This window comes from Vombatus ursinus, unplaced genomic scaffold, assembly GCF_900497805.2.
Source record: "Vombatus ursinus unplaced genomic scaffold, bare-nosed wombat genome assembly UNPS02014789.1, whole genome shotgun sequence".
NCBI lineage: Eukaryota > Metazoa > Chordata > Mammalia > Diprotodontia > Vombatidae > Vombatus > Vombatus ursinus.
In genome coordinates this window covers 24855058-24880353 of record NW_020954567.1, presented here as the reverse complement: position 1 = coordinate 24880353, position 25296 = coordinate 24855058, and the positions used below count along the sequence as shown (strand labels likewise).

The window sequence follows — 25296 nt, the reverse complement described above, 5'->3', positions numbered from 1 at the left end:
CTCAGACCCCCTCCTTCCCTCAAGCTAGCAACCAAAGCACCTTTTCATCCAGTGTGACTCTTATCCATATTTTCCTGCAAATCCTCCCCAGGGAAGATGGGAACTTTCTCTAGAACTCTTGATGTTTTGTAGTTATCCATTAGGTATCATTCACACCCCTCACTCTGATTTGTGACCAGCTCAACTTATCTGTTCATTAGTCTTTCTGATGAAATCCTTTATGTTGCTCCTTCTGCACATTTCTTCCTTGGTAATGTTTTGTAGTTTACTCAGGTTACCATCTTTCCATTGCATTTTGGGTGACCTTTAACTTGAATTCTTTAGAAGATGTGATATAATGTTATTATTAAAAAGATGGATCTTTTGTTTCAGGGAGAAACTTGAGTTTATTAAATACTACCTATTATCAATTGCTGGCAGTTGTATTTATTGACAAATTTTTAGCAATTTTTTTGTTGATTGGGTTGAGAAAAGGAAATTTCTATATTCCTTTCTTGGTGTCAGTGATTATAAGGAATGTAGTATCTAAGGTTCTTGTAAGATGAGTGATCTAGGTCAACAGTATAATAAAAAGGATACCTAAAATACTTAATTTTAAAGGGTATCCATTTTTTACTGAACAAACCTAACACAAAGTTTATGAATGATCCCAAAGTGTTAGTGAGATTTTTTTTTTTAATTAGGGACTACTTGGTGAATATTAAAGTTGTTTCCTTTATTTAACTTTCAGTGAACTCAGGGTTAAGGTTGTTCACCTTACAGATCAAAAATGATTATGTTGGTTATTATAGCCTAATCTGTAAATCAGAATTTTTTGGTCTGCCAGCTTTATCATTACCAACAGCTAAGCATCTGAAATGATAATTTAATGTCGGTTCAATGTAAAGAAAAAAAAATCTATCTGGACCTTTCCACTAGCTGTTCTGCATACCTTTGAAGGTGGTTATTTTAACTAGAAATGTTTTCTAGGGATAAGTCTAGGTCACAAGAGTTAAGTGATTAATGTTCCTGGCACTGTGTTACAGAGAAAGGCAAAAAAGGCAGGACCTGCCCTCAACATACTTACATTCTAATGGGGGAGAACATCATGTAAACAACTGGGTAGATAACAAAGTCAGTGCAAAGTAGGTAGAAGGCATTCTAAGAGAGTAAGGCATCTAACATCTGAGAGAACTGGCAACAGCCTCTTGAAATAGGTGAGATTTGAGCTTATTCTTGAAGCCAGGGAAGGTAAAAGACCCAACTGAAGGGGAAGAACATTCCAGGCTTGAGGGATGGCTGGGGCCAGACAGGGAGAAAGAGTATTTTGTTTGAGGAATTGCAATTAGGCTAGTGTTGCTGGAATGTAAAATTTGTAGATGAGAGTGAAGGGCCAAGCTGTGAAGAGCTTTAAATGTCAAACAAAGGATTATATATTTCACCCTAGAGACTAATAGGGAATCATTGGAGCTCCTTGAGGGAAACAGCGGGGTGCACATGGTTACATTTAGGTTTAAAAAATAACATGACAACTTAAGTGGAGGATGGATTGGAGTGAGGAGAGACTTGTAGAGCAGGGAGAGCAGTTAGAAGGCTGTTGCAGCAGACTAAACAAGAAATAATGAGAGGGCTTTGTAGTTGTGTGAGTGGAAAAAAGCCGTACAGAAAAAATGTTGTGAAGGTAGAAGCAGAAGATATGACTACAGATTGGATATGTTGAGAGAGTGAGGAGTGTTGTGAGCCGTGTGGCTAGAAGGATAGTATGGTGGTGCCCTCAACACAATAGGGAAGTTGAGAAGAGGCAGGGATTTAGGAGAAAAGATAATGTTTTTCTGTGTTGGAGATGCTGAGTTTGAGAGACTTTCAGAACATCCCATTTGAGGTGTTCAAGGGGCAATTGGTGATGTGGGCCTAGAGCTCAGAAGAGATAGGGCTGGATATATAAAGATGTGGGAATCATCTGCATAATGATGATAGCTGAACTCATGGTGATCATGAGATCACCAGTCTAGATAGTGTAGAGGGAAAAACAAGGAGGTGTAGGACCGAGCTTTGTGGGACACTTATAATAGTGACTGGGATATGGGTGAAGAAACTTCAAAAGGGATCAAGAAGAAATGGTTGGATGGGTATAAAGAGAACCCAGAGAGAACGATGCTATGGAAACTTTGGAGAGAGTGTCCAGGAGGAGAACTCGACCAGAAGTGTCCGGAAGGATGAGGATTGAGAAACGGCCATTAGATGTGGCAATTAAAAGATCATTATTAATATTGGAGAGGACAGTTTCAGTTAAATGATGGGGTTAGAAGCCAGATCAGTGAAGATTTAGAAGACAGGAGAGCAAGTGATTGTTGAATGTGATTAAATATCATGTCATTGGTAAGAAGTTATATAAAATGTTTTATATATATATATGTATGTATGTATATGTATGTATATCAGGTATAAATGATAGCAAGAAGACAGATGCCTCTAGTAATGAGGTAAGTAGAATACAGAAATTTTGGTAGTCTTTATTCTTCTACTAACTTACTGTACTCATTTTTTGACAAAACACAAATACCTTCAATACTTGGATTTTATTTTAGAGGTGAAAATAATATTTCTCACTTGACCCAACAGCTATTTGGAAGGAGTAGACCATATTATGAATTGCTTGAAAATGTGGTGAGATACACACACATACACTTGCATCTTTAGGTATTAGAAAATTTCATTAATATTGGAGAGAAGCTAGAGTGTTAATAGTAACATACTTTTGTATTCTTTTAAATTTACTTACATTTTTGTTGGAGAGTTGGAATTAAGCAATAAATGGCACCTGTAATTTTTTTGGGGGGGGGGGCAAGGCAATTGGGGCTAAGTGACCTCTCCAGGGTCACACAGCTAGTGCATGTTATGTGTCTGAGGCTGGATATGAGCTCAAGTCCTCCCGACTCCAGGGCCATTGCTCTATCCACTGCACCACTTAGCTACCCCACCCCTGTAATTTTTTAAGTGCATTTTTTTCCTTCTCTGCTCCTCAACCAAAAAGGTAAATAGTACTAAATGGTACTTTTTCTTCTACTGGTATTTTTGCCTTCCTGGGTGACAGACAAGTAGCATAATTCCTTTAAGTTTTTACTAAAGTAATAACATTTTCAGAAATGAGAGGTGGAATGATCCATTAGGAAGACACTGGACTAAGAATCATAATATCTGGAGTTTTTGTGACATCGAACAAGCCTTCCTTCTGGGTCATGGCTTCCTTTTCCATAGAAAATGAGGTTTAGGCTAGAGCAGCATTTCCCAAACTAATTGAACAGCAGAACACTTAGGCTTTTGAAGTATTTTGACAGAACCCATAAATGCTTATCTGGGAAAATGGAATACCCCTGGGATGAGTGGGAAGATAGGAAAATTAACAAAAAAAAGCAGAAATCCAAGAAAATGTATTTTAAATATGTACACATAATTTTATGTCAGTACAATCAGCATTTTCTTCTGGATCCTCTACACATATTGTATGGAACATCAGAGTTTGGCACAACTTACATTTGGAAAAACTGGGCTAGCTAATTGCTTATTCTCCTTTGGGCACCAAAATTCTGTGATTTTATAAAATATAATCCCAGAAACAGTAAAGGTTATACTGAACTGTTGGGTGATTTGATCGTAGCAAAATAACATCTGTCTTATTTTGGGCTGTCTTTATTTCTCCTATAGCTAAATTAAACTTCTATTTTGTTTGCTTATTGGGTAGCAGTATAATTTCAGGTAACTTTCTAAAAGAGATTTTTTTAAAAATATAAAATACGTGTTAAACTGATTACTTACTATTCCTCTCCATTTTGTGCTTTTTTAAATAGGAATCAAGTGCTGGAAATGTTTGATCATGCTTATGGTAATTATATGGTAAGTGAAATACTTGTTTTCATATATCTTGTAAATATGAGCTATTTGGGAGGAAAACTGTTCAAAGTTAGTGATAAGGCTGACTTATAAAAACATTTAAAGAAATGAAATTTTATTATTTTCATGTATACAGAATAACTTAAAATAGTTAACAAAGTAAAGTGTTCCTTAGAAGTGTTTAACAGGAGTGGGGAACCTGTGGCTTCAAGGCCACATGTGGCCCTCTAGGTCCTCAAGTGGGGCCCTTTGACTGAATCCAAACTTCACAGAACAAATCCCCTTAAGATAAGGATTTATTCTATAAAACTTGGAGTCAGACAAAAGACTGCACCCAGGGACTGAGAAGGCCATATGGTTTAGAGTATCTTTCTCCATCCCTGGTTTAGAGTATCTTTTTATGACTAGGAAAGAATAATTTGTAGCTAATTGTATATTGAACTTTGTCTAAATTATATTTCTAAAGTGCTTAAAATGTAGTTAGTTTAAAAAAAATCGCCTGCTTTTCTCCATAGATAACCAACTTAATTTAATTTAATCAAACTTTAGACCAGCCCCTGTCTAAATTATCATCATTAGTGGAGCCTGGGACATTTTATTATCTTTATAAATGCATTTGTTTTGTTAATAATGACTGAAGGTGATAATCTTTTTCAGTGGCAACTACTTGAATTAACTTATAAAAGTCTTGAGATTGAAAAAAGTCAATATAAATGGGGAGAGATAGTGTGCTCTCTTATCCAGATTTATCCTTGAGAATTCTTCAATTAGGTATTTTCTTTCGCATTGTGAAAGACTTAATTTGCTTTTACAGTTATCATCTTTAAAATACTTACATGTGCTTTTGGGAAAAGAATTTGGTCTGATGCCATACTGCCCCACCAGAGAGTTGATTTAGGTTTATTTAGACTTGAAGACTTCTTAATTGCTTCTCTTGGTCCTTTATCATCTAAACATTAACCAAAATATGATTGTGTATCTGTTTGAATGTGCTTATGTACATAGGTTTTGTGACTGTATATTTAAATGTATTTTGATGTTTTCCCCGTCTTTCTCCCCAGATCATAAACTCTCTGAGGGTACACATTTGATGCTTAGTAAATATCTTTTGCTGTGTGATAATAAACAATTTAATTTGGTTGGGCAAGGAAGAAGCATATTTTAACAATGAACAGCTTTAAAGTAATTTCTTGAGCCCATCCATCTTTAATTTCCCCCTATATTCATCATAAGCAATCTGTGGCTAATTACCTATGTTGACAAAGAGTGGAGCACTAGATTTCAAATTAGGCTTGGGTTTGAAACCTGTCTTTGTTCCTTACTGCATGTGTGGGGTTGGATAAATTAACATCTTCAAGCCCCAATTTCCTCATCTGTAAAATGAGGGCATTGGACCAGGTAATATTTAAAGCTTCTTCTAACTCTACTAGACACTCTTCTAGGTGTTCTAGTTTTGTCACAACTCTACTTAGCCAGTTTTAGTTCTTCTCTCATTTTAGGGAGTTAGATCTCAACCAACAAACTGATAAACATTTCAGCAACTAATTACAGTTCAGACAAGCTAGAATGGTCCTTCATTTCCTCTCCCCAGTGCCCCCCAAAATCCACAATGATTTTGAGGGAGATGTTTTGTTTGTTTCATTTAATTTATTTTTATTTTTTGCTAGATTGAGGAATACTATGAAATGTGATGTGCTTTGGCAAATTTTGTTTGGCTGTGCTTAGGTCAAGACTTTACTAGGAAATATGTCTGAGTACCAGTTTTGAATATAGTTAACAGTTTGTCCTATAGAGCAAAGTAATATTTAGCTGTTTTTTGTTAAGAAGACCCAGTCTAGAGGGATACTTTACCTTTTTTTGGTGTCATAGATGTCTTTGGTAGTCAGAATAGTGTTTTTAAATTCGTGAAACAAAATGCCTAGGATTACAAAGGAAATCAATTATATAGAAATAGTTACCAAAAATAGGTAAATGTTCCTGAACTCCAGATTAAGAACCCTTGCTTTAATAGCAACCATGGAACCTCATTACAGGATTAGTTTTCTGGCTATTTTTGTTAGGACCTTATTTTTCCCTCCCAATTTTATTTTTGCCCCCATAGTCAGCACATTTAATTGTTATATTAATAAATAAAAATCGTTCTTGGTCATGGTGGTGTATTCCTCAGTACTCTCTTTGACGTCTGTCTCAATTAGAATAAACTATCTATTACAAATTAATTTGAAAAAGGTGGGTGAGTACAATGCTATATTTAACCAGTAAGGACCATACTTGATAATCACTTCCATAGTTAATTACATGAGAACAGTTCATGGTAATGATAGATGTATCTTTGTCTTTTTAAATCCAATGCAGATATTAAATAATCTTCACTGTAAGTTTCAAGATTGAAGGCATGGAATATTTTTCCTGTAATGCTATAGTTATACTATGAAATATCTCATTGGTCTACTTTACTATGTAGAAAGAATTTCCGTAATTTAAATTTTTATTGGAAATGTTTAAATAAGCAACATCTGTATTAGGTTGTTTTATTGATTTTATTCTGTTTGTCTAAGAGATTTGAGGGGATGGGGAAGGGTTGAAAAGGAAAGGGGGCCAAGATATTCTGTTTCACTGGAGTGGGGACCTAGGTGGGGAAATTGGTTCTGCCTTTGCAGATTGCCAACTTGCAGTTTATATACTCCTAATAGCCTGAAATATGAAGAGTTAAGTGACTTATCCTGGGGTCACATAACTAATCTAATGTGAGATTTGAACCTAAACCTTTCTGTTTTTGAAGCCCCGGTTCTATCCATAGCCTCCTAGTCAGGAGGGTTCTGTTCAGATCCTCTCTCACTTATTAGCTGTGTACCCCTAGGCAAGACACTTACCTCTCTGAGGTTCTGTTTCTTCATTTTTAAATGGGGATAATAATAGCATCTGCTTTACAGGGTTATTATAAGGACCAAATAAGATTTATAAATTAGATTTGATCATTTGTGTGTGACCTGTCCTAATTAGTTTAGCAGCTCATAGTTCTGATGATTAAGACATTGTAATCATGATTAATTACACTTATTATTTCATGAAATGACTATATTTAGTTGACTTTTTTTTCATAGTCAGCTAATAATAAAAAGTATATCAGTCTTGGCTAGCAAACCACTAAAATTATACAGTGTTCTCTTGTACTGTTTTAAGATTCTCTACCTTGTATATTACATTAGATTTCAGCTTAGCATAATTATTAAAATTGACAGTTTCTTATGTGTATTTGGAAGGATTGGGGGGGTCCAATCATGTTCCCAGAAACCTCTCCAGTGTAAAAATCTGATTATAACGTGTGTGATAATTGTTCTCCAACAGCATCATTTTAAGTGAGTTTTTCATATATACTGACTTACAACGTTAAAATGGAATTTGGAAGTTTCAGTATACATAGATTCTTTGTAAAGTTCTTAAATATATAGTTCTTAAACTTAAATAACTTGGATTGTAGGTATGATGGAAACAAAATCTTTTTATAGTAGTTTTGACTTTGTTTTTCTAGACTTTAGTTCTGCCAGCCATAGGACATAATTTATCATTTTGGCCACTGTAACCTGTTTAAAATTTTTTTTCCATTAGACTTAAATACATTGTGTACAATTGTATAAAGTGTTAAACTTTAGTACATTTGTTTATTGTTATAGACTGAATTTTTACCATACCTAAAGCCTAAGTTATTAACCTTTTAAAAAAGTATGCAAGGCTTTTAAGACCTCCTGTTTTTGGGGGGGGGGGCAGTTATATATTTAAAAGAGGAGATGTTTGCCAGGAGAAATAATATCATCCTGTGGTAGCTTTTACTTAGAAATTCAAGTTCTATCATGTCAGAAAGAAAGCTTAATAGATTTTATTAATATGCAAGTTATCTTTTCAATAAGGATTTTTGGAGTGGCTGTGTGTTTTTATAAATTGTGGTTTATGTTCCTGGTTTAGCATATTGAGGTTTCATTTTTCATCTTTTGCACCTGTTTAGCAGAACCTGAGATAAATTTTGCCACAGTGTGGTCATGAAAACTTGTTCTTTAATCCTTTAATTTAGAAAATGAAAGCTGAAGTGAACTATTTTATACTATATATATATATTTATATATATATACACACACACACATATATTTTATACTATATATATACCATATATACATATAAATATACTATATTTATGTGAGGAAAAAAAAAGTCCCACCCCACCATATGCACATTTCAGAGATATTAAGATTTACTGAATTATCGAAAAACATTTGGAGTAAGCCTCTCCTTTAAACCATGCTCAGATATTTAATTTTAAGGATTTGAAGGTATTGGTTGCCCTTCTGTTTAAATGTTTCTACTCACTGCTGAAACATATTATGACGTGCTATGTAACTCTCAAAGGAATGATACATGTCACATGTAGGAAGAGCATCTCGTGTGTGTGTGTGTGTGTGTGTGTGTGTGTGTGTGTGTGTGTGTGTTTTGAACACCTAGTAATAAGTGGCTTGTGTAGTGAATATAATGGTGAACAAAAGGGTAATATAGTAATCCTAGCAGTGAAAAGGGAAAAGATAAATGTTGGAGTTCATTCAGTAGCAGCAAGAAGGTTCTAGAATCTTATTATTAAATGAATTCTCTCATTTTATTTTAGAAAGCCTTATGTAATATCACAGTTTTTAATATCTATATTTAAATGTTAACACCTAATTGCTGTTGTTTAGTCATTTTCAGTTGTGTCTGACTCTTATTGACCCCATTTGGGATTTTCTTGTCAAAGATCACTGGAGTGGTTTGCCATTTCCTTCTCCAGCTTCTTTTACAGATGAGGAAACTGAGTTAAGTGACTTGCCCTGGGTCACACAGCTAGTAAATGTCTGAGGCTGGATTTGAACTCAAGTCTTCCTGACTCTAGGTCCAGCACTCTATCCACTGAGCTGCCCAGCTGCCCTAGTCTGTAATTGAATTTGGCTGTTAAAGTGACTTAAGTTCCTGTGAACCGGAAGTATAATAGCTACTGCATGTAGCATGAGTATAAACATTTCAAAATGTTATTAAAAACTAAATAGGTTTTACATTTTTTGTTAACTCAATTTTTTATTTGCTAGCTTTCATATAGAATAAATTTTTTGACTTTCAGTTGCTTTTGGTGCAGCCTTTACAAAAAACAAACTGAATATTGGTTCTACTCTCATTTCAACGGTGCAGAACAGAACCGTTCACCTTCTTTTCCTGTCCCATCCCTAGTTCTTCCCTCAGTAGATTTAGAAACGAATGTGGGGACTACTATATTTATTACTTGCAATCAGGCATGTGTGCTATCTAATTTTATACAGAACTCTTCAATCAGCTGTTTTATTTCTGACTGAAAAGTAATATATTTTATCCACATTGCATCATGATGAAATTAAATAACCTTTTCCTTTTTTCCAGACTTAGGAATACTTTGGTTAGGAGGAAGTATTACTTCAAATAGTCTGAATGTTTAGCAACCCAATAAGGATGTTTACTTGCCACGTATGCAGTGGAATTAAAACAAGTCAGGCTTCTTTATATAGTTAACTAGAAGACATTATGTTTTTATCCCTGATCGTGACAAGAAGAAAAGAATATTTCTTTAACTGGAAATTCAGAAGTTAGCTATTTCATTGTGATAGTTTGAAATTATTGATGCTTTTTCTTACCTGAGTAATCTTAGGGTTTGAAGTTGATAACTTATTTGTTGCTTTTTCTTTTTTTCTTTCTTTTTTTTGGTACTGGATTGAATTGTGAGGAATTATTTACAAGTAAAATTTAGAAGGGTTAAAGCTACGGAAAGAGCAGACTTTGGACCTCGTGAGGAGGAACCTCCTAATATTGGAACTGACTTGTGTAGTGGTGGATTCCTCTTTGCTGGAAATCTTTAGGTAGAAGTTGGATGACTACTTGTCTGGTATGTGTTAGAAAGGATTTTATTCTAGTCCACATATGGGCTGGATCATTTGACCTTTGGAGTCCCATCCCGCTTTGAAATTCTGTGATTCTGTGAAATTAAGGCAAATTATGAATTAGCCAATTGCTCTGCTTTTATCAAAGAGACTTCCAGCAGAATTTCAGGTAGCTGCCATCCTTCATAGCTATAGTTATTATCTCGCAGTGCCTGGCTTTTGGTCTTTTCTATTTCTTTAACTCCCCCTTTGCCGGAACTCTGTAGCATACCCCTTTGATAATGTCATTGCTGTTTTCTAAGGCTTAACCTCCTAAATTCCTGGATTTCCTGAGTATATCTTCTTAATAAACAATGTTGTTCCTTTTATCCATTCTTTTTCTTTCGAATTTGCTTATCTGTGTTGTACCTTTGGTAGCCCCTTGAGGGGCTGGAACTGTTTCATCTTTTTTACTTCGAATTTCCTAGGCCTAACCCAGTGTATATCAGCATGGTGTTGCTTAGTAAATGGGAATTGGATTGTGGATTTGAATTTTCATCTCTTTAGAAGATTTATGCAGTTTTCAAAGTGCATTGGTGACTTGAGAAAAGTTGACTTCTTTGCATTCTTTGCTTTTGAATGTTATATATATCATTAAAATTTGAGAAGGTAAAGGAATGAAAAATGTTGCTCATGCTGGAAAAGGTGTGAGTTTCGTTGTTTTAAGTAATAGGTTTCTGAGTAGTACTAAGTAAAAGACATGTAAGTTGATCAAGTTATGAGTGTTCTAACTGAATTTAGTGAGGGCAGGGAGCTCTCTTACTTTAAACTTTGTAGTTCCCCCAGTGCCTAACCAGATAGGGCTTCATGCTGGGGACACTTGGTAAATGTTTGTTGACTGATCAGCATGGTCATGGTTATACATTTACAATTTAACAGCTGCATGAAGTGATATGTTGTTATGCAGTGAAACTTGAGTTACAGGTTACTTGGAGGGAAGGAGTGTTAGGTAAACAGTTTTCCTTTTAAATAATGAAACTTTAAAAAAAATGTAGGGATGTAAATCTTTCTAAAATGTGTCATATTTTTTTCTACATGAGACAGGCATATGATTAGATTCCAGTCTTTTATAGCTCAGGAATCTTTATTCTGTTACTGAGTGTCATCATTCCCTTGAAGACAACTCATCCCTTTGCACCTTGTGCATGTTGACTCCTCTTTCTGTCATGCTCCTCAACCTTCTGGGCCAGGAGGAGGTGCTGATATAATCCTCTTGCTGCCTCCAGACCTGCTGGCACCTTCATCCAGGAACCACTCCACTTTCTAGTTGACTTCATCTATTTATTCACCCAGCCCAGATCCTTCTTGTTGTCATTTGTTGATCTTCACATTCTTCTTTTTCCTTCCTTCCCTGGTGAGTTCAGCATCTAGCACACAGTCTTCTCTACCTCAACCTCCACTCATATCCTTGGTGACTTTGTTATTTACTTTATGACCCTTTAAAATCTTGACTTTAGACCAAACCATAACCCAAACTGTTTCATCTCCAAGATATGAATTCTGAAATTCTCTTTGATCACAACTCCTGTCTTTCTGCCTCTTCCATTACACCTCTCCTCCTAAACCTGTTCTTTATTTACTCTCTGACTTTATGCCCTTTAGATCTCCTAGGCCCTTGATTTTCTCCTAGTCCAGCTTTCTTGTGCTGGCTTTTCTTTCATATTCTTAAATTCAGCAACTAGTTCTGTGTTGGATCCTTTCTCTTTTACTGTTCATGCTGCTGAACACTGTTGGAGGAAATCATGAGACTGTGTTTGCAGGGTGCACCATAAATTCATGTTATCTAACCATACCTTTGTAGGACAGGTCTTTTATTTATCTTTGATTGGCTATGTATGATTGGCTATGTATGGATATTCTTCCCTCAATCCCAAGTGACTGTGCTAGTCTTTTCTCTCCTCTTTATTTTTTAGCTTCAAGATCCTAACTTTGCCCCCGTTCCCATCCTCTATCAGCATATGACCTTAACTCTAACTTTATGGAGAATTTAGAGACAGCCATTTGTAAGTTCCTATAGCTCTCTTCTTTTGTATCTATGTTTACATGTTCTTTCTTCCTTCCCTCTAATCTCAGAGAATGAGGAAGCCTTTCTTGTCAAGTCTTACCCTTCTGCTCATGTCCTTGATATCTTACTCTCCTATTGTCTTCTAGAGCTTGCTCCATTGGCCATTCTCTTTCTTCATCGTATCCCTATCTAGAGGCTTCTTTCCCATTGCCTACAAATATACCCAGGCCTCTCTTATCCTTAAAAGTAAATTCATTTGACCCTACCACCCCTCTGGCTAGTATCTTACATCTCATACCTTTCATTGCTAAATTCCTAGAAAGAGTAGTTTACATTTGCTGCCTGTACAGCTAGATCTGGATTGGTGCAAATAAGGAATTTCATTATTCAGATTTGCACTAACATAATTATGTTGGGCTGGAACCAGTTATCAATCATATTTTACACAATTATAACATTGAATAGTATGAATTTGAATAGATATGACCACTATTACTCCTCAACCTCTTCCTGTCTGAATTTCAACCCTGCTGCTCTAATGAAATTCTTCATTCAAAGGCTACCAGTGAACTAAATTTTTAAATCTAGTGGTTTTTTGCTAGTCCTCATGATCTTATCCTTTATGTAGTTTTCAGTACTGTTGATCTCCTTTTGGATAGTTTCCTTCTAAGGCATCTATGACACTGCCCTAACTTGGTTGTTTTCTGGCCTGTCTTATTGTTCATTCCCAGGCTCTTTTCCTGTTCATCATCTTTTTTCCCATTCCCCATGTTCTTCAACCTCTGTCTTGGGTCACTCTTTGCTTACCTGTGTCTGTACCAGCACTCCTTTGGTGAGCTCATGTACTTACGTGGTCAACTGTAATTTCTTAACAGATAAACCACAAATCCTTATATCTATCCCTAAACTCTTCCCTAAGTTCTAGTCCCATATCTCAAAACTACCTGTGTAGACAGCTCTACCATCAAGTTCAGTTATGTCCCAAACCGAACTTCTCATCTTTCTCCCTTAACCTTCCCCCATTCCAGACTTGCCCATTTTTGTTGCTTCCAATTACTCTGGTTCAAAATCTCTCTCCTTTCTCTTGTCTCTTTTATGTTCTGTATCTAGTGAGTTGCCAAGTTCTGCAAATTTAACTTCTGTAAAATGTGTCCTGTCTCTCCTCATGGCCACTGTCTATCCTCATCACATCATTTCTGGCCTGTTGTAAAAGCTCCCCAAATGATCTCTCTGCTTCTAGTCTATTGCCTCTAACCCCTTTTCAATAAGTCCTTCATACTGCTGTGAATATAAACTTACCACGTCTGTCTAGGGTACTCCTATGCTCCAAAACCTTCCCAGGCTCGTGTGGCTAGGATGTCACAGCACCTTCATCATGCATTTAAAACCCTCTGTCGTCTGGCTTAAAGCTTTATTTAATGAGTCTGTTAAACTCCATGTTAGCCAACAAGTGCTTTTTCACCTCTGAATTCATGCAGGCTGTGTGGGACCTGGAGTATGTTCTCTTCTCATCTCCAAATTTTATAGTTAGTGTCTTTCTTCAAGGCTGGAGTTAGGTGCCTCACAGAGTAACCTTATCTGATTCCCAACTGTCTCACTTGAGGAGTATTCTTTTCCTCTTCAAATATTCTTTGACCACTTTGCTTGGGTCTCTTCTTTGCTGTTCTCAGTCCTTACTTAGTATTTTACTTAGCTTATCTTTGCTTTTTAGTTTGCTAGGGAAAGAAGATTCCTTGGTAGCAGGAACTGTCATTTTATCTTTGTAGTAACAACTCGGTGCCAAGTGAAATTACCAGGCATTTGGGTTTTGGTCAGATAAGACTTTACTATATTAAGAGGTTACTGCTTTGCTACATAGAGGATTTAGAGGTGTAAGGAATTTCAGTCTAGTCTCAACTCTCTCATTCCAAGAAGAGAAAAGTAAAGCCCCAGGAGGTAGCTGTGAGTTGTGTTGCCTCAGAGGTCGCATGAGCTTGTAAGTCACAAAGACAGAACCTAAGTTCCTTCTCTGATAACTTTTCATTCCTCCATACTTCAGTCTCCGTGAAGATAGTACAAAGAACTCTGTATTATTTCTACTGTTTGCATGTGCTGCTGGCTGGCAATATGAAACTGGCTCTTTGGGATTGTTAGGTTTTCCTGGTAGAGAAAGGCCTCTGACTTAGAAGACGGGGACCCCAGTCAGCCCTTGGCAGTTGTTAGTGTCTTTACTGTAGATAGTGTGTTTTAGGTATTTGAATGTTATCAGAGTAGGGGCTGCTCTTTAATCTTTCAGGTTGTATATGTTTATTTCTTCATGCAGAATACTCTGGAACCTCACCTTGTATGGTGTGCAACTGGTCTAGAAAATATAAGACTAGAGAATTCCCTTGCAGCTATCAGCAGCCTGTGATCCTGTGACCTCACTGAGCCTTAGTTTCTTCGTCTTTAAATGAGAGAAGAGTTTGAACTTGGTTCTAAGATCCTCTCTCAAGATTTAAAGTCCATAGACTTGTATCTTTATAAATTTTGAGCAGTTGTCTGAAGTGGAAGCTGTTGGCAAAATATAAAATGTGTGCCACGTTATTGTTCTAATGTCTTGTAGGATTCTAAGATGCATATTTGTTAGTATCGACCAAAAAAAAATAATTTTTTGATGTTTGTATCTTTCAGTATTGATTTTATTCTTGTAGTAAGGTTCTGTACTTGAAATATTATATGTTATCCTTTAAATCAAGAGCTAAAAAGCATCCTGGAGTTCAGCATACACAGGCTGCCATGTCTTCCTGGCTGCTTTGTGGGGGTGCCTAACCTTCTGGTCATGATCATACCCCAAACTGTGTAAATCCACTTCATTCTTCCTGATCATGTATAGTAATGTATAACACAGACGACATCACCATTTGACATCTGTGGGACCTTATGTGTAGAGACTCTTTGAACTTTTCAGCTGTTGTCAGAAACTAGACCTTGGGTTCCTGTAGTCACAATAGGGGAAGAGACCAAAAGGAAAAAAAGAAAAGAAAAGAAAAAAAGTCATGAGGAGAAGCTGCTAAGAGAGTATTCTGCTTTTTTTTTTTTTATTCCTTGAAAGCTGAAATTTGGCACCTGTTTTGGGGGGAAGGAGGTATTTGATGAATGAATAAAAGAACACTTATTATGCTGCCATGCCCTGTGCTGAATACTGAGAATATACATACCAAAATGAGATAATCTGGGATTCTGCATTCTAATAGGGGGACTAGTACATTTCTGAGAGTAATGAAGGGAGTGTCTGGGCAATTACAGGGATGGTGATTTGATCACAGAATGGTCAATTGATGGTCCTTTTGTAGGAGTAGTGGTAATGGTAGTTGATTTGATTGATTCCTGAACTCAGAGTAAGGGGTAGACATTGGGGGGATGGGGAAAGCAAGGTAACAGGCAGGATGTCAAAATTAGGTTAACAGCTAAGTAGGATCTTAAGCATCATATGGTCTGATGGTCTTAGGAACCAGTTAAATATAGTAGGTAGCTGAATTTACTTGCACTGATTTAGAACTTAGGGAGTTGAATTTACTCTCTGATCAAAATAATTTGGCTCAGAGCAAGAGTTCAAAGGTGAGTAAATGAATTCCGCTAGGGACTGGGGCTGGTGGTTTGGTGTGGATGTGGTGGTGTAGGTGGAGAGAAGTTTGGGCATCAGCAAAGTAGATGGCAGGATGGCTGGGGTATGTGGCCATATTTGATATCCAATATACTGATTCAGATTCCTTGTATTGTAGGAATAGTAGCTCTGATTTTTCAGTCTAAATGTACTTGAACATTGGATAGGTTGCAGTAGCTAGATGGCATGTGCTTTACCTTGATTTTCTAAGTTACTCAGTTGATTTTTCTTACAGGAACATGCTTACCCAGCTGATGAACTCATGCCCTTAACCTGCCGGGGTCGTGTTAGAGGTCAGGAGCCAAGTCGGGGTGATGTTGATGATGCATTAGGAAAGTGAGTATTTATATAAGTTTTATTTGTGCCAAGGCTTAGACCACTTGGAGGAACTTTGCAAAATGATTGATTTTTCACCATAATTTTTGACATCTTAAGAAATTTGAATAGAAGTCCATGAATGATAAATTTTGAATGATTAAATCTTGTGACTGATGGAAAGGTACAGACCAATACTCTTAGGTGATGCAAGATATGCTTAAAATATTCTTAAGGGATTTTATGAATGTAATTTTTTATTTCTTGCAATGTTTTAGGGAAAATATTCAAGCTTCAGTTGTGTTTATACTTTGTCCTGATGTGTTGAGATAGCTGTTAATTAGATTTCTTAGCTAATGTACAGTTTGAGTAGCAGCTCTTGAAAATAGTCCATATGTAACCGTGAGATGGATTTGAACCAAATTCAGAGTCAAATGTTAGTTGTTATTCTGGATGGAAAACAGCACGAGCATTTTACTGAATAACTGTGCTTTAATAAATCCAATTATTGCATCCTTAGCCTGTCATAAACTAAAATTGTTATCATAAAGCATTATTGAGGCTGTTACATTTAAGTCATTTGCTTTCCAAAAATGAAATAATAGTTCTCCTTATGGTTTTAAGGGTTCTCTGGCAAATAAACCCTTGGAGGATGCATGCACACTGTGATAAATGCATTTGGTTGCTACTTTAAATTACCTTTTCCAATAGAAAGAAACAAACTGGGGGGAAAAAATTAGTGCCAAAGTCTTTCAGGATGAATAAACTTATTATGTATGTAAAGCCAGAGTCTCTAGAAATAGGTATACTAATTTAACATTTTAAAATACTACCCACGGCTTACTCTGCTATAGTGTATTTTAGACTGTGATAAGTAAATAACAGAACCTTTTGTATTTGCTTCTTAAATGTTGACATAATTTAAGTTCTTTGTTTTTGTTAAGTAGACAGATATTTTGTATTTGTCTTTTGTTTCTCCTTTTGTTCTATTCTGTTCCTTATTACCAGAAGCAGTTAGACATATTTATCAGGAGTTGAATTAATCCTCCAAATGATAGAGGACGAAGTACTCATGAAATAGGTCAAATTCAGTTGGTTAGGTGATAGGAATCTAAATTCTCAAAATATTAGTTAAAAATGAAATATAATAAACTTCTATTTGGGTCACAAATGGGCTATTCTGTTTAATCAGATATCGTGGTAAATAGTTGTTTTATATCCACCCACACAGATGACTAATATTCATAGAATTAGGATGTGATTGGATAACTTTACACCTAAATTTCACTGACAGTTGAATCTTTCTCAAAGCATTTTATGGTCTTACACTGATTCGAGCTCATCTTTATTAACATCAGTTATCATTGTATGATAGGTGACTACAGAATTACTGGTTATGAGAGAGTGCTGGTAGATAGAATGCCAGATAACAGAGTCTACTGTATGTGGATAAGACATTCAGGATTCTAATTTTCTATATCTGGTTATACTTGTTTCTTAGATTTTCCCTGACACTGATTGATACTTTGGACACTCTTGTGGTAGGTTTGATCCTTCCTGGATTTTTTTCATTCTATAAATTTCATATATATGCATATTAAAGTATTATAAAGATAGAGATGATGAAATAATCAGGGAACAGTAGCACTCAGGATTGAGCTTGAAGTTCCATACCTAGTCTCTTGGATCTTTATTTCTAACTAAATCTTTTATTTTAGTGTCCCCATAATTGGGTAAGATACAGTTTAATCATCAATCCATACTGTCCCCTGAAATAATTCAGAATATTGTAGAGATATTCAGCTACTTTTGTTTGTGATTTAATTTAAATCATATGGTGTTACCATAGTCAGGAAACACAGATTTTTGTTCCGTCTGGAAGAAAGTAATTTTAGTAATTTTAGCCCCTTGCCTTAGATGCTTCTACTCAAAAGTCACTCTTCCCAGTGATATTGAAAAATGATAAAATTATCTTTCTTATTTAAGTAATGTATTTATGCAGCTCCCCCTTCTCCTCACTAAATTAAACTTACTTCTTCAAAGATAATTTTTTCTTTCCTTTGGATCAATCCTGTAATTTCATTGGTATTGGGAACTTCCCTGTGAAGAAACTCCCTCTACTCACTTTATAGTCTTAGAGTTGCCTGGGTTGCTGAAAAATTAAGTGATTTTTCCAGCATCAGATAAACCAAGGTGAAACGTGGAGTCAGGAAGACCTGGGTTTAAGACTGGCTTTCTATCCACCAAATTCTTACTTTTTTGGTGTTTATTAACAACATGATACAACTTTGTTTATTAGTAGTTAGATACATAAATAAGAAGCTCTTTTAAGCTAGAGAAAATGACAGAATTTTTCAGTTATGTATCTTACGAATTAATGTTGAAAATTCTCCTTTTCCATCTCTGAGAGAGCTCTAGTATTTTTTTTTTTTTTGTGAAGACAGTTGGGGTTAAGTGACTTACCCAGGGTCACACAGCTAGCGAGTGTTATGTGTCTGAGGTTGGATTTGAACTCAAATCCTCCTGACTTCAGGGCCGGTGCTCTATGCACTGTGCCACCTAGCTGCCCCTCTAGTGTTTCTTTGGATTTTATTATCTTTCCTTAAAATGTTTTAAAAAATAAAAATTTCCCTAGTTCATTATTAGTCTCCCTGAAAATATTTTCTAAGAAGTTTATTTTCCCTCTTACTTTATTGACATTCATTCCCGGCCTAGAAGAAAGTCTAAGATGGAAATTGTTTTAAGTTTTGGTGGAAAAGGATTTGTGACTAGAAGTAGTAATATTAAATTTCACATGCTGAAATAACCAAATGTTATAGTTGGATTATTCTTCTTAGCTCATTTCCTGTGTAAAAATGGGAAAAGCTTAAGACCTGCATTGTTAAATTTCATTTCAGGGTTAATCGTTTTAAATTTGATAAGATTTTTTTTTTCTTTTGAGATAATGTTCCATATAGTGATTTAAAAAAAAAAAATTCTGGGATGACTGTTGAAATTATTGCTGTCAGGCTTCTTTAACTCATTAAATCTCTACTTTCTTCTCCTGAGCCTAATTCTAGGACTTTCTTAATCTAATCAGGTCTTTAGATGCTTAATTTATTTGAAAAGTTTTATAAATGTATAAACAGGAGTATTAATCATTCTTCCCTGTTTGTTTCCGTAGTCTTTGGGGATTCCTCTGTTGTAGAGAAGAGTTAGTTTTACAGAGAGTATCTCAAAAGATGTGAATTGACACCTTGGGAGGAACAGATTCTCCCTTGGCATAGGACAAAAATTGGTGAGACTAGGGAGTAGGGTCAACAACGGGGGTAAGGACACATAGTAGGTCTCATGTGTATCTTTCCTGTGATTATTAGTGAAATTCTCATCTCTTCTGTATTTGCCTGTTTTACACTGCCCTCTAGTCATAACTTCTCCATGTCCTGATGTGCTTTCAAGAATACTAGCTTGAGGTGTCATGTATTCTCTGTTAAAAAGCCTCACTCCTAACTCTATTCCCAGTCCTAAATGGTTTCCTCACAAAGTTGGTGAGCCGCTCTAGAAACTGGGTAATCAAATTTCTTGATTCTCAATGGTAGCAAGCACTCCAGAATAATAACAAATAATTATTTATGTATGGCAAAGTCCAAAAGGCATTATGTATGTCATTTTACCATTGGTATTCAGCTTCCTCATCTGTAAAATGAGGGATTTTGACTAAATGATCTCTAAGGTTCCTTTAAATTCTGAACTTTTGTGACCTTTAGAGAATCAGGGTATTTAGGCAAGTGACACCAGTTTTAGAACCCATCTTCAAGCAGTGTCAGGGGGAAAGTCTAAGGTAGCAAGCAACATGACATCTTTCAAATTGTTATTAAAAAATTCATTTAAAAATTATGGTTTGGATTTTCTATTACTTTTATCCTAAGAAAAAATGTGGACCATTTTGTGGTTGTTACATGCCCTCACTCCATTTTTGAGTCTTCTTTTCCTTAAATAGTTACAAAATGAAGACTCTAAAAAGGATTGAAAGCCTCTCTTTTAACCAAGTGGTGGTGATGGGGGTGGTGGGTGTGGTGGGTGTATGGGGGGTGGTGAGGTGGTTTATTTTTCAGTAAAGCAGTTTGATTTTTAACATTTCTGACTGAATGTGAGCACTGACATTTTTAATTCACTTTGATTTTAATTTGTGACCTTTTTTTCCCCCTTTTCATCTCCTGTATTAAGTATTGGAAGGTAATTATCTGGGTAGGATTTATCATCCTTGAAGCTATACAGAACCTGATAGCTTTTACTTTGGTCTTTTCACTCTTTATTAAGTGATGCTTTCTTTTATCAATAAAAATATTCTGGTACATTGTTTTAACTGATTGATTGTAGTAGAGTTCAGTGTAGTAGAGTTAAGCTAGTATAATTTTTAACTTAGACTCTTTGCTTAAGGTTACTGTGAAATTAGCAGTGGGAGAAACATGATGGACAGACTTGAAGATAGACTGAGAAGAAGATGAGGGAAGGAAAAGCAGTTTTTTAAAAACCCTTTTTATTTTAAAACTTTTCATCATAGTCTAGCCAAGAGGTGGTGAACTTTCGACCTCAAGGCCACGTGTGGCCCTCTAGGTCCTCCAGTGTGGCCCTCTAACTGAATCCAAACTTCACAGAACAAATCTCCTTAATAAAAAAAGGATTTGTTCTGTAAAAGTTGGACTCAGTCAAAAGGCCGCACCCAAGGACCTAGAAGGCTATGTGTGGCCTCAAACACGTTTCCCACCCTTGGTCTAGGCTCAATATTGTATATTATCACAAAGATGAACTTGTCTAACGTTGTTATGTATAAAAAGAACATTTCCTTTCTAGTCATATGCCTCTTTTGAGTGGAGATGTTATGGACTTAAGAAGAGGCCACTTTTTTTCCCCCCTGTAGTGTTGGCACTATAAAAAGTATAAGAGGAGAACTGAAAACAAGGTAACATGGACTAAAGAGGAGAGAATCTGAGGAGATAACTTTGGGGAAACAAATGTTCTCAAAAGGGCTAAAATAGAACATGAAGGCTCCATACTAAAATAAGCCAAAGTTAAGGTCTGTTTTGACCTGCCTTTATTCCATCAAAGTCCAAAAGGATCTTGTGCTTGAGACCGACAGCTTTCAAATGTATTAACAGGTGTTAAAATGGGATTAATTTGAATTCCTTTTCTTGGCTCATTTTTTTTTCTTTTCTGGATTTACTCTGCTTGTAGTATCAGATGAGTGAGATGCCACTCTCTTTTATAAGTATTTTCTAAAAAAATTTAAAATTTTAAAGTCTGAGTAAAAGTAAACTAAATACTTCAAGGATTTACAAAACCATAGGTGTGTGTACTTACTCCATCAGCATAAATTGCAACCTGTTCGTTCATTAGTAGATTTTCTTCAGGTGTTACTGAGAGTTGGTGACTGACTTATGAGCCCTTATATGACAGACTTTCAACTGAGCCTGGGCCCTTTTCAGCTTGTAGGATATGCTGCTTCTATACTGGAATGTGCTTTTCTGGCACAGCCTTTTGAAACCCAGGGTGACATCCATTTCTGTAAAGAGGTATCAGATTAGTACTAATCGCCCCTCATATTTTTATAGTGCTTCAAAGTGCTTTTTTACACAGTGGCTCTGTGAGGTAAACAATAAAAGTACAGATGAGGAAACTGAGGCTCAAACTGATTAAGGGGAGATGGTGACTTGCGGAGGGTCACATAGCCAGTAAGTGTTAGGGTTTGGACTTGAATCCAAGTGCTCCAGATTAAAGACCAGTGTTCTTCCCTGCTATACCAAATTGACTTTCTGGGAGTTAAAGGATTAGGACTTAATGAAGAAAGTTAAAAATAAAATAATGAAAAAGATACTTTTAAGAAAATTAGAACCAGACATCTAAACGTGCAGACAAGTAGAGCAGAGAAAACTAATCTACTTATATAATGTTAGGAAGCCCTTCTAGAATAATTTCCAAAGCCTACACTGAGGATCTAAGAGTACTCATCCCACCCAGGCTTCCTTACCCTTTATTGCACAGTCAAACTTACCAAGAGGTGATGAAAGCAAGCAGTGCAGTATTTAGAGCTAGAAATGTGTCCTCAGCCCTAGATTTAAAATGCAAGTTGATGATGTCCTTCTTTTGAAGAAGGTGCTCTCTGCTGATAATGAGAGAATGACTTAGTTTTTATAAGGCATCTATTGAGAAAACTTAATGCTCAAAAATTGGGAGTTGAGTGTTGAAGATCCTTCACTCAGTGGCAAGTTGTTAATTGTAAATTTCAAGTTCTAATGATATTTCAATGTTCCTGTAAAACCCTAGTATAAAGAAATCATAATATATCATCAGGAGTTTTTGTTCTTCACCTGGTCAGATGCTCTCTCACCTCAGACTCAATCACCTCACGTTCTTATAAGGAGTCGGGGCACATCAGCACGTATTCAGTGTCTGGTATGGTGCACTACACACAAATGCCTATAGGTTTTTCTATTGTTGGATTTTTTTAAATTTCTGCTTCTTAATAACTTATTCTGAATGCCTTAATCTGCAATTTGTTGAAAAAATTTTTATTTTCCTAGGTATTAAATAAAACTAGAGAATTTGAAGAGGCTGTGAGAAAAGTTGTAAGAGATGTTAATTTGGATAATGACATAGTTGTATCAGTTTTTGAAACAAACATCAGAGTCCTTGGGTAAGTATATTTATTATATGTTAAAGCTATACATTTGCACCAAAAAAATTAAGGACATTAAATTCATGGTCTTCAACTTTTTATGGTTAGGAAATAAGACACTTGACTAGGTTAAAATGATAGAAATTTTTTATTCTGAGTCACAAAGGCTTCAGTCTGATTTCAAATTTTAGCATTCATAAAGAGCAGCAAGACTTTGATTTGTGACCATAACCACATTTTCCAAGAAAAAAATTTTCACACCCTTATTAGGTGGATGGGACAGTTGATTGAGTTGAGCATTACCCTTTTGAGTCACTTCCAGCTCACGTAAGTCACTGTCATAAATTGCCATCGGGAACACTGGTCTTCTAGTATTAAGGGCTACAGTATGAATATGAATCATCTTTCATTTGTGTGTGGCTAAGCTATGATTTAATGGGAAAATAACATTTGATCCTTAAGTGCTACAAATTCATTTTATAATAAAAAAAATTAAAATATCCAGTTTGTTCCTAAGCTTAATTGGATTTCTGACCACAGGCAACTCTTGGTAGAAAAACCTACCTATAAAAACAAATTTTAAAAGTTATGTGTCTTGGGCAGCTAGGTGGCACAGTGGGTAAAGTACTGGCCCTGAAGTCAGGAGGACTTGAGTTCAAATTCAACCTCAGACACTTGACACTTAACTAGGTGCATGACCCTGGGCAAGTCAATTAACCCCGATTGCCTTGTCCAAAAAAAAAAAAAAAGTATATATCTCAGCTAAAGAGATTAAGTGCTCATTATGTATTTAAAATATGTTTTCTTTGAAGGTATGCTAGGAAATAACTAGAAAACCATCGACTTTTAATTCTTTTGTGATGATGGTTGTTACTGTAATCTAATCTACATCCCTTCATCAGAGATGTAGAGTGATTCTGACCTGAAATTTAGTCATCCCTCAATGAATATTCTCAGTGATCTGGTTATAGAAATTCATATAGCTCAGTCCATTTTTTCATGGCAAATTTTAACTTAACTGTTTCTATGATTTGCTGTAGGATTGATAGGAAGACAGTGTCAAAATTAACTTTGCTGAGTACTTAGTTTTTGTACCTTTTTAAAAAAGTACTTCAGTAAGAATTTTAAACACTTTGCAAATAAATTTTATCAGGTCTGACTTATAGAATATGAACCTTCAGTGATTTGGTGTGAAGTGATTGACTAGAGTGAGTTAAATAATGGAACTGTTCATTCTTTCCTTTGACGTTCTATAACTGGTTATTCTTGTTAGCATTTGTAATACTCCTAACAATGGAGACACTCATTGATTTTATGACTAGAGTGTATTTATGAAATGTGGTTAATGTTTCTTCTTTGTAATTCTAGGGGTCTCTTAGGTGGACACTCAGTGGCTATCATGCTGAAGGAGAAAGGCGAACACATGCAGTGGTACAATGATGAACTTCTCCAAATGGCCAAACAGTTGGGTTACAAGCTTCTACCTGCTTTCAATACCACTAGTGGCCTTCCTTATCCAAGAGTAAGTCATTTTTAAGGGCAGTAGTCATTACGTACTTCTTTTGCTATCTTATATGGGGAATGTCTTTTGGTTGTATTCTTTCCAGTCCATATAGAAACAATGTTCAGAGTGAGTGTTAATGCTATAAATTATGTTAACATTTTTCACTCACTTTACATAAGTGGTTTTAATTTCATCTAAACTTTTCATGTGAAATCATATAACAGACCAGAATATTATCCAACAGGCAGTTACAGGGGATATAACGCCAGAGCTCAGCAAAGAAGTCAGAGTTGGAGGTATAGATTTGGACTCATCTGCATAGAGGTGATAGTTAAAGTCATGAGAGTGAATACATTTCTAGGGAAGGTAGTGTAGAAAGAAGACCTAAGGGATGAAGTATGTGGCTCACCTGCATTGAGGTAATAATTGAAGTCATGAATGTGTATCGTGCTTCTGAAGAGAATGTAGAAGGGCAGAACATCGAAATAGGTAATTCTTATTTTGGGGGAAATGAAAGAAGTGCCAGAAAAGTGAAAAAGGAGAGTCATCAGAAAGGTAGGAAAAATGGAATAGAATAGGAAAAGAGTAGTGAAATATGAAAGGAATCAAGGGAAGAGAGGATTTCTGGAAGGGAGGGCAGTAAGGAATATCAGGTGCTACAGAGAAGTTAGGAAGGGGCCTTTGGATAGGTTTACTATACGGTCACTTGCTGACCCTTGAGGAAGTCTCTTGCCTACATAGATGGAGGAGGGAGGAGAGAGGGTGATCAGGAGGATGAGGCTTGTGCTAGTATAGACCACTAATTACAGAATTTTGATACTCGAGAGAGAAGTAGTCTTTGGCAGTAGAGTCAGCCGAAGGTTTTGTTGCTTGAGGCGGCAGGGAAGGAGCCAGTGGAAAGGAAGAGATTGCTTCCTTACCTTTTAATTATGTTAATGGGACCACCATCCTTTTCAACAATTAGGCTTATAACTTGAATGCCATTTTAACTCCATCCCTTTCCTTTCCCTCCCTTCTCCCCATATGTAATCAATCAAGCCCTCTATGTCTTATTGCTCTAAGGGGCTCTCAATTATCTACCTCTTGAGGTAGTGGGTAGAGTGTTGGATTTTTAGTAAGGATGACCCAAGTTCATATCCTGCCTCTGACACTTAAGTCATAAGACAGCGGCTAAGTGACTATGGTGAAGTCACTTAATCTCTCAAAGTTCCAGTTTCCTAATCTATAAAATGGGGATCATAATATCTGACTACCTAACCTCACTAGGTTGTTTTATGGCTTAAATAAGATAATGTATATAAATTGCTTTGCAGATCTTAAAGTGCTACATAAAATGTCAGTCATTATTCTCTTCCCAGT

The 25296-nt window shown here is 36.0% G+C and overlaps 1 protein-coding gene across 2 annotated transcripts in view; it reads left to right on the top strand.

Annotated features, from left to right (window-relative positions):
* The window catches only part of EDEM3 (ER degradation enhancing alpha-mannosidase like protein 3), a 62124-nt gene that overhangs the window by 1997 nt on the left and 34831 nt on the right, over positions 1–25296 (top strand). The window contains exons 2-6 of one of the 2 annotated variants that reach the window (XM_027868447.1): positions 3828–3873; positions 15699–15799; positions 17280–17319; positions 22339–22451; positions 23802–23955. In XM_027868447.1, the coding sequence (XP_027724248.1) occupies positions 3828–3873; positions 15699–15799; positions 17280–17319; positions 22339–22451; positions 23802–23955 (454 nt within the window). Of the gene's footprint in view, positions 1–3827; positions 3874–15698; positions 15800–17279; positions 17320–22338; positions 22452–23801; positions 23956–25296 lie in introns of those variants that run through there. The other variant, XM_027868448.1, reaches the window with a different exon arrangement.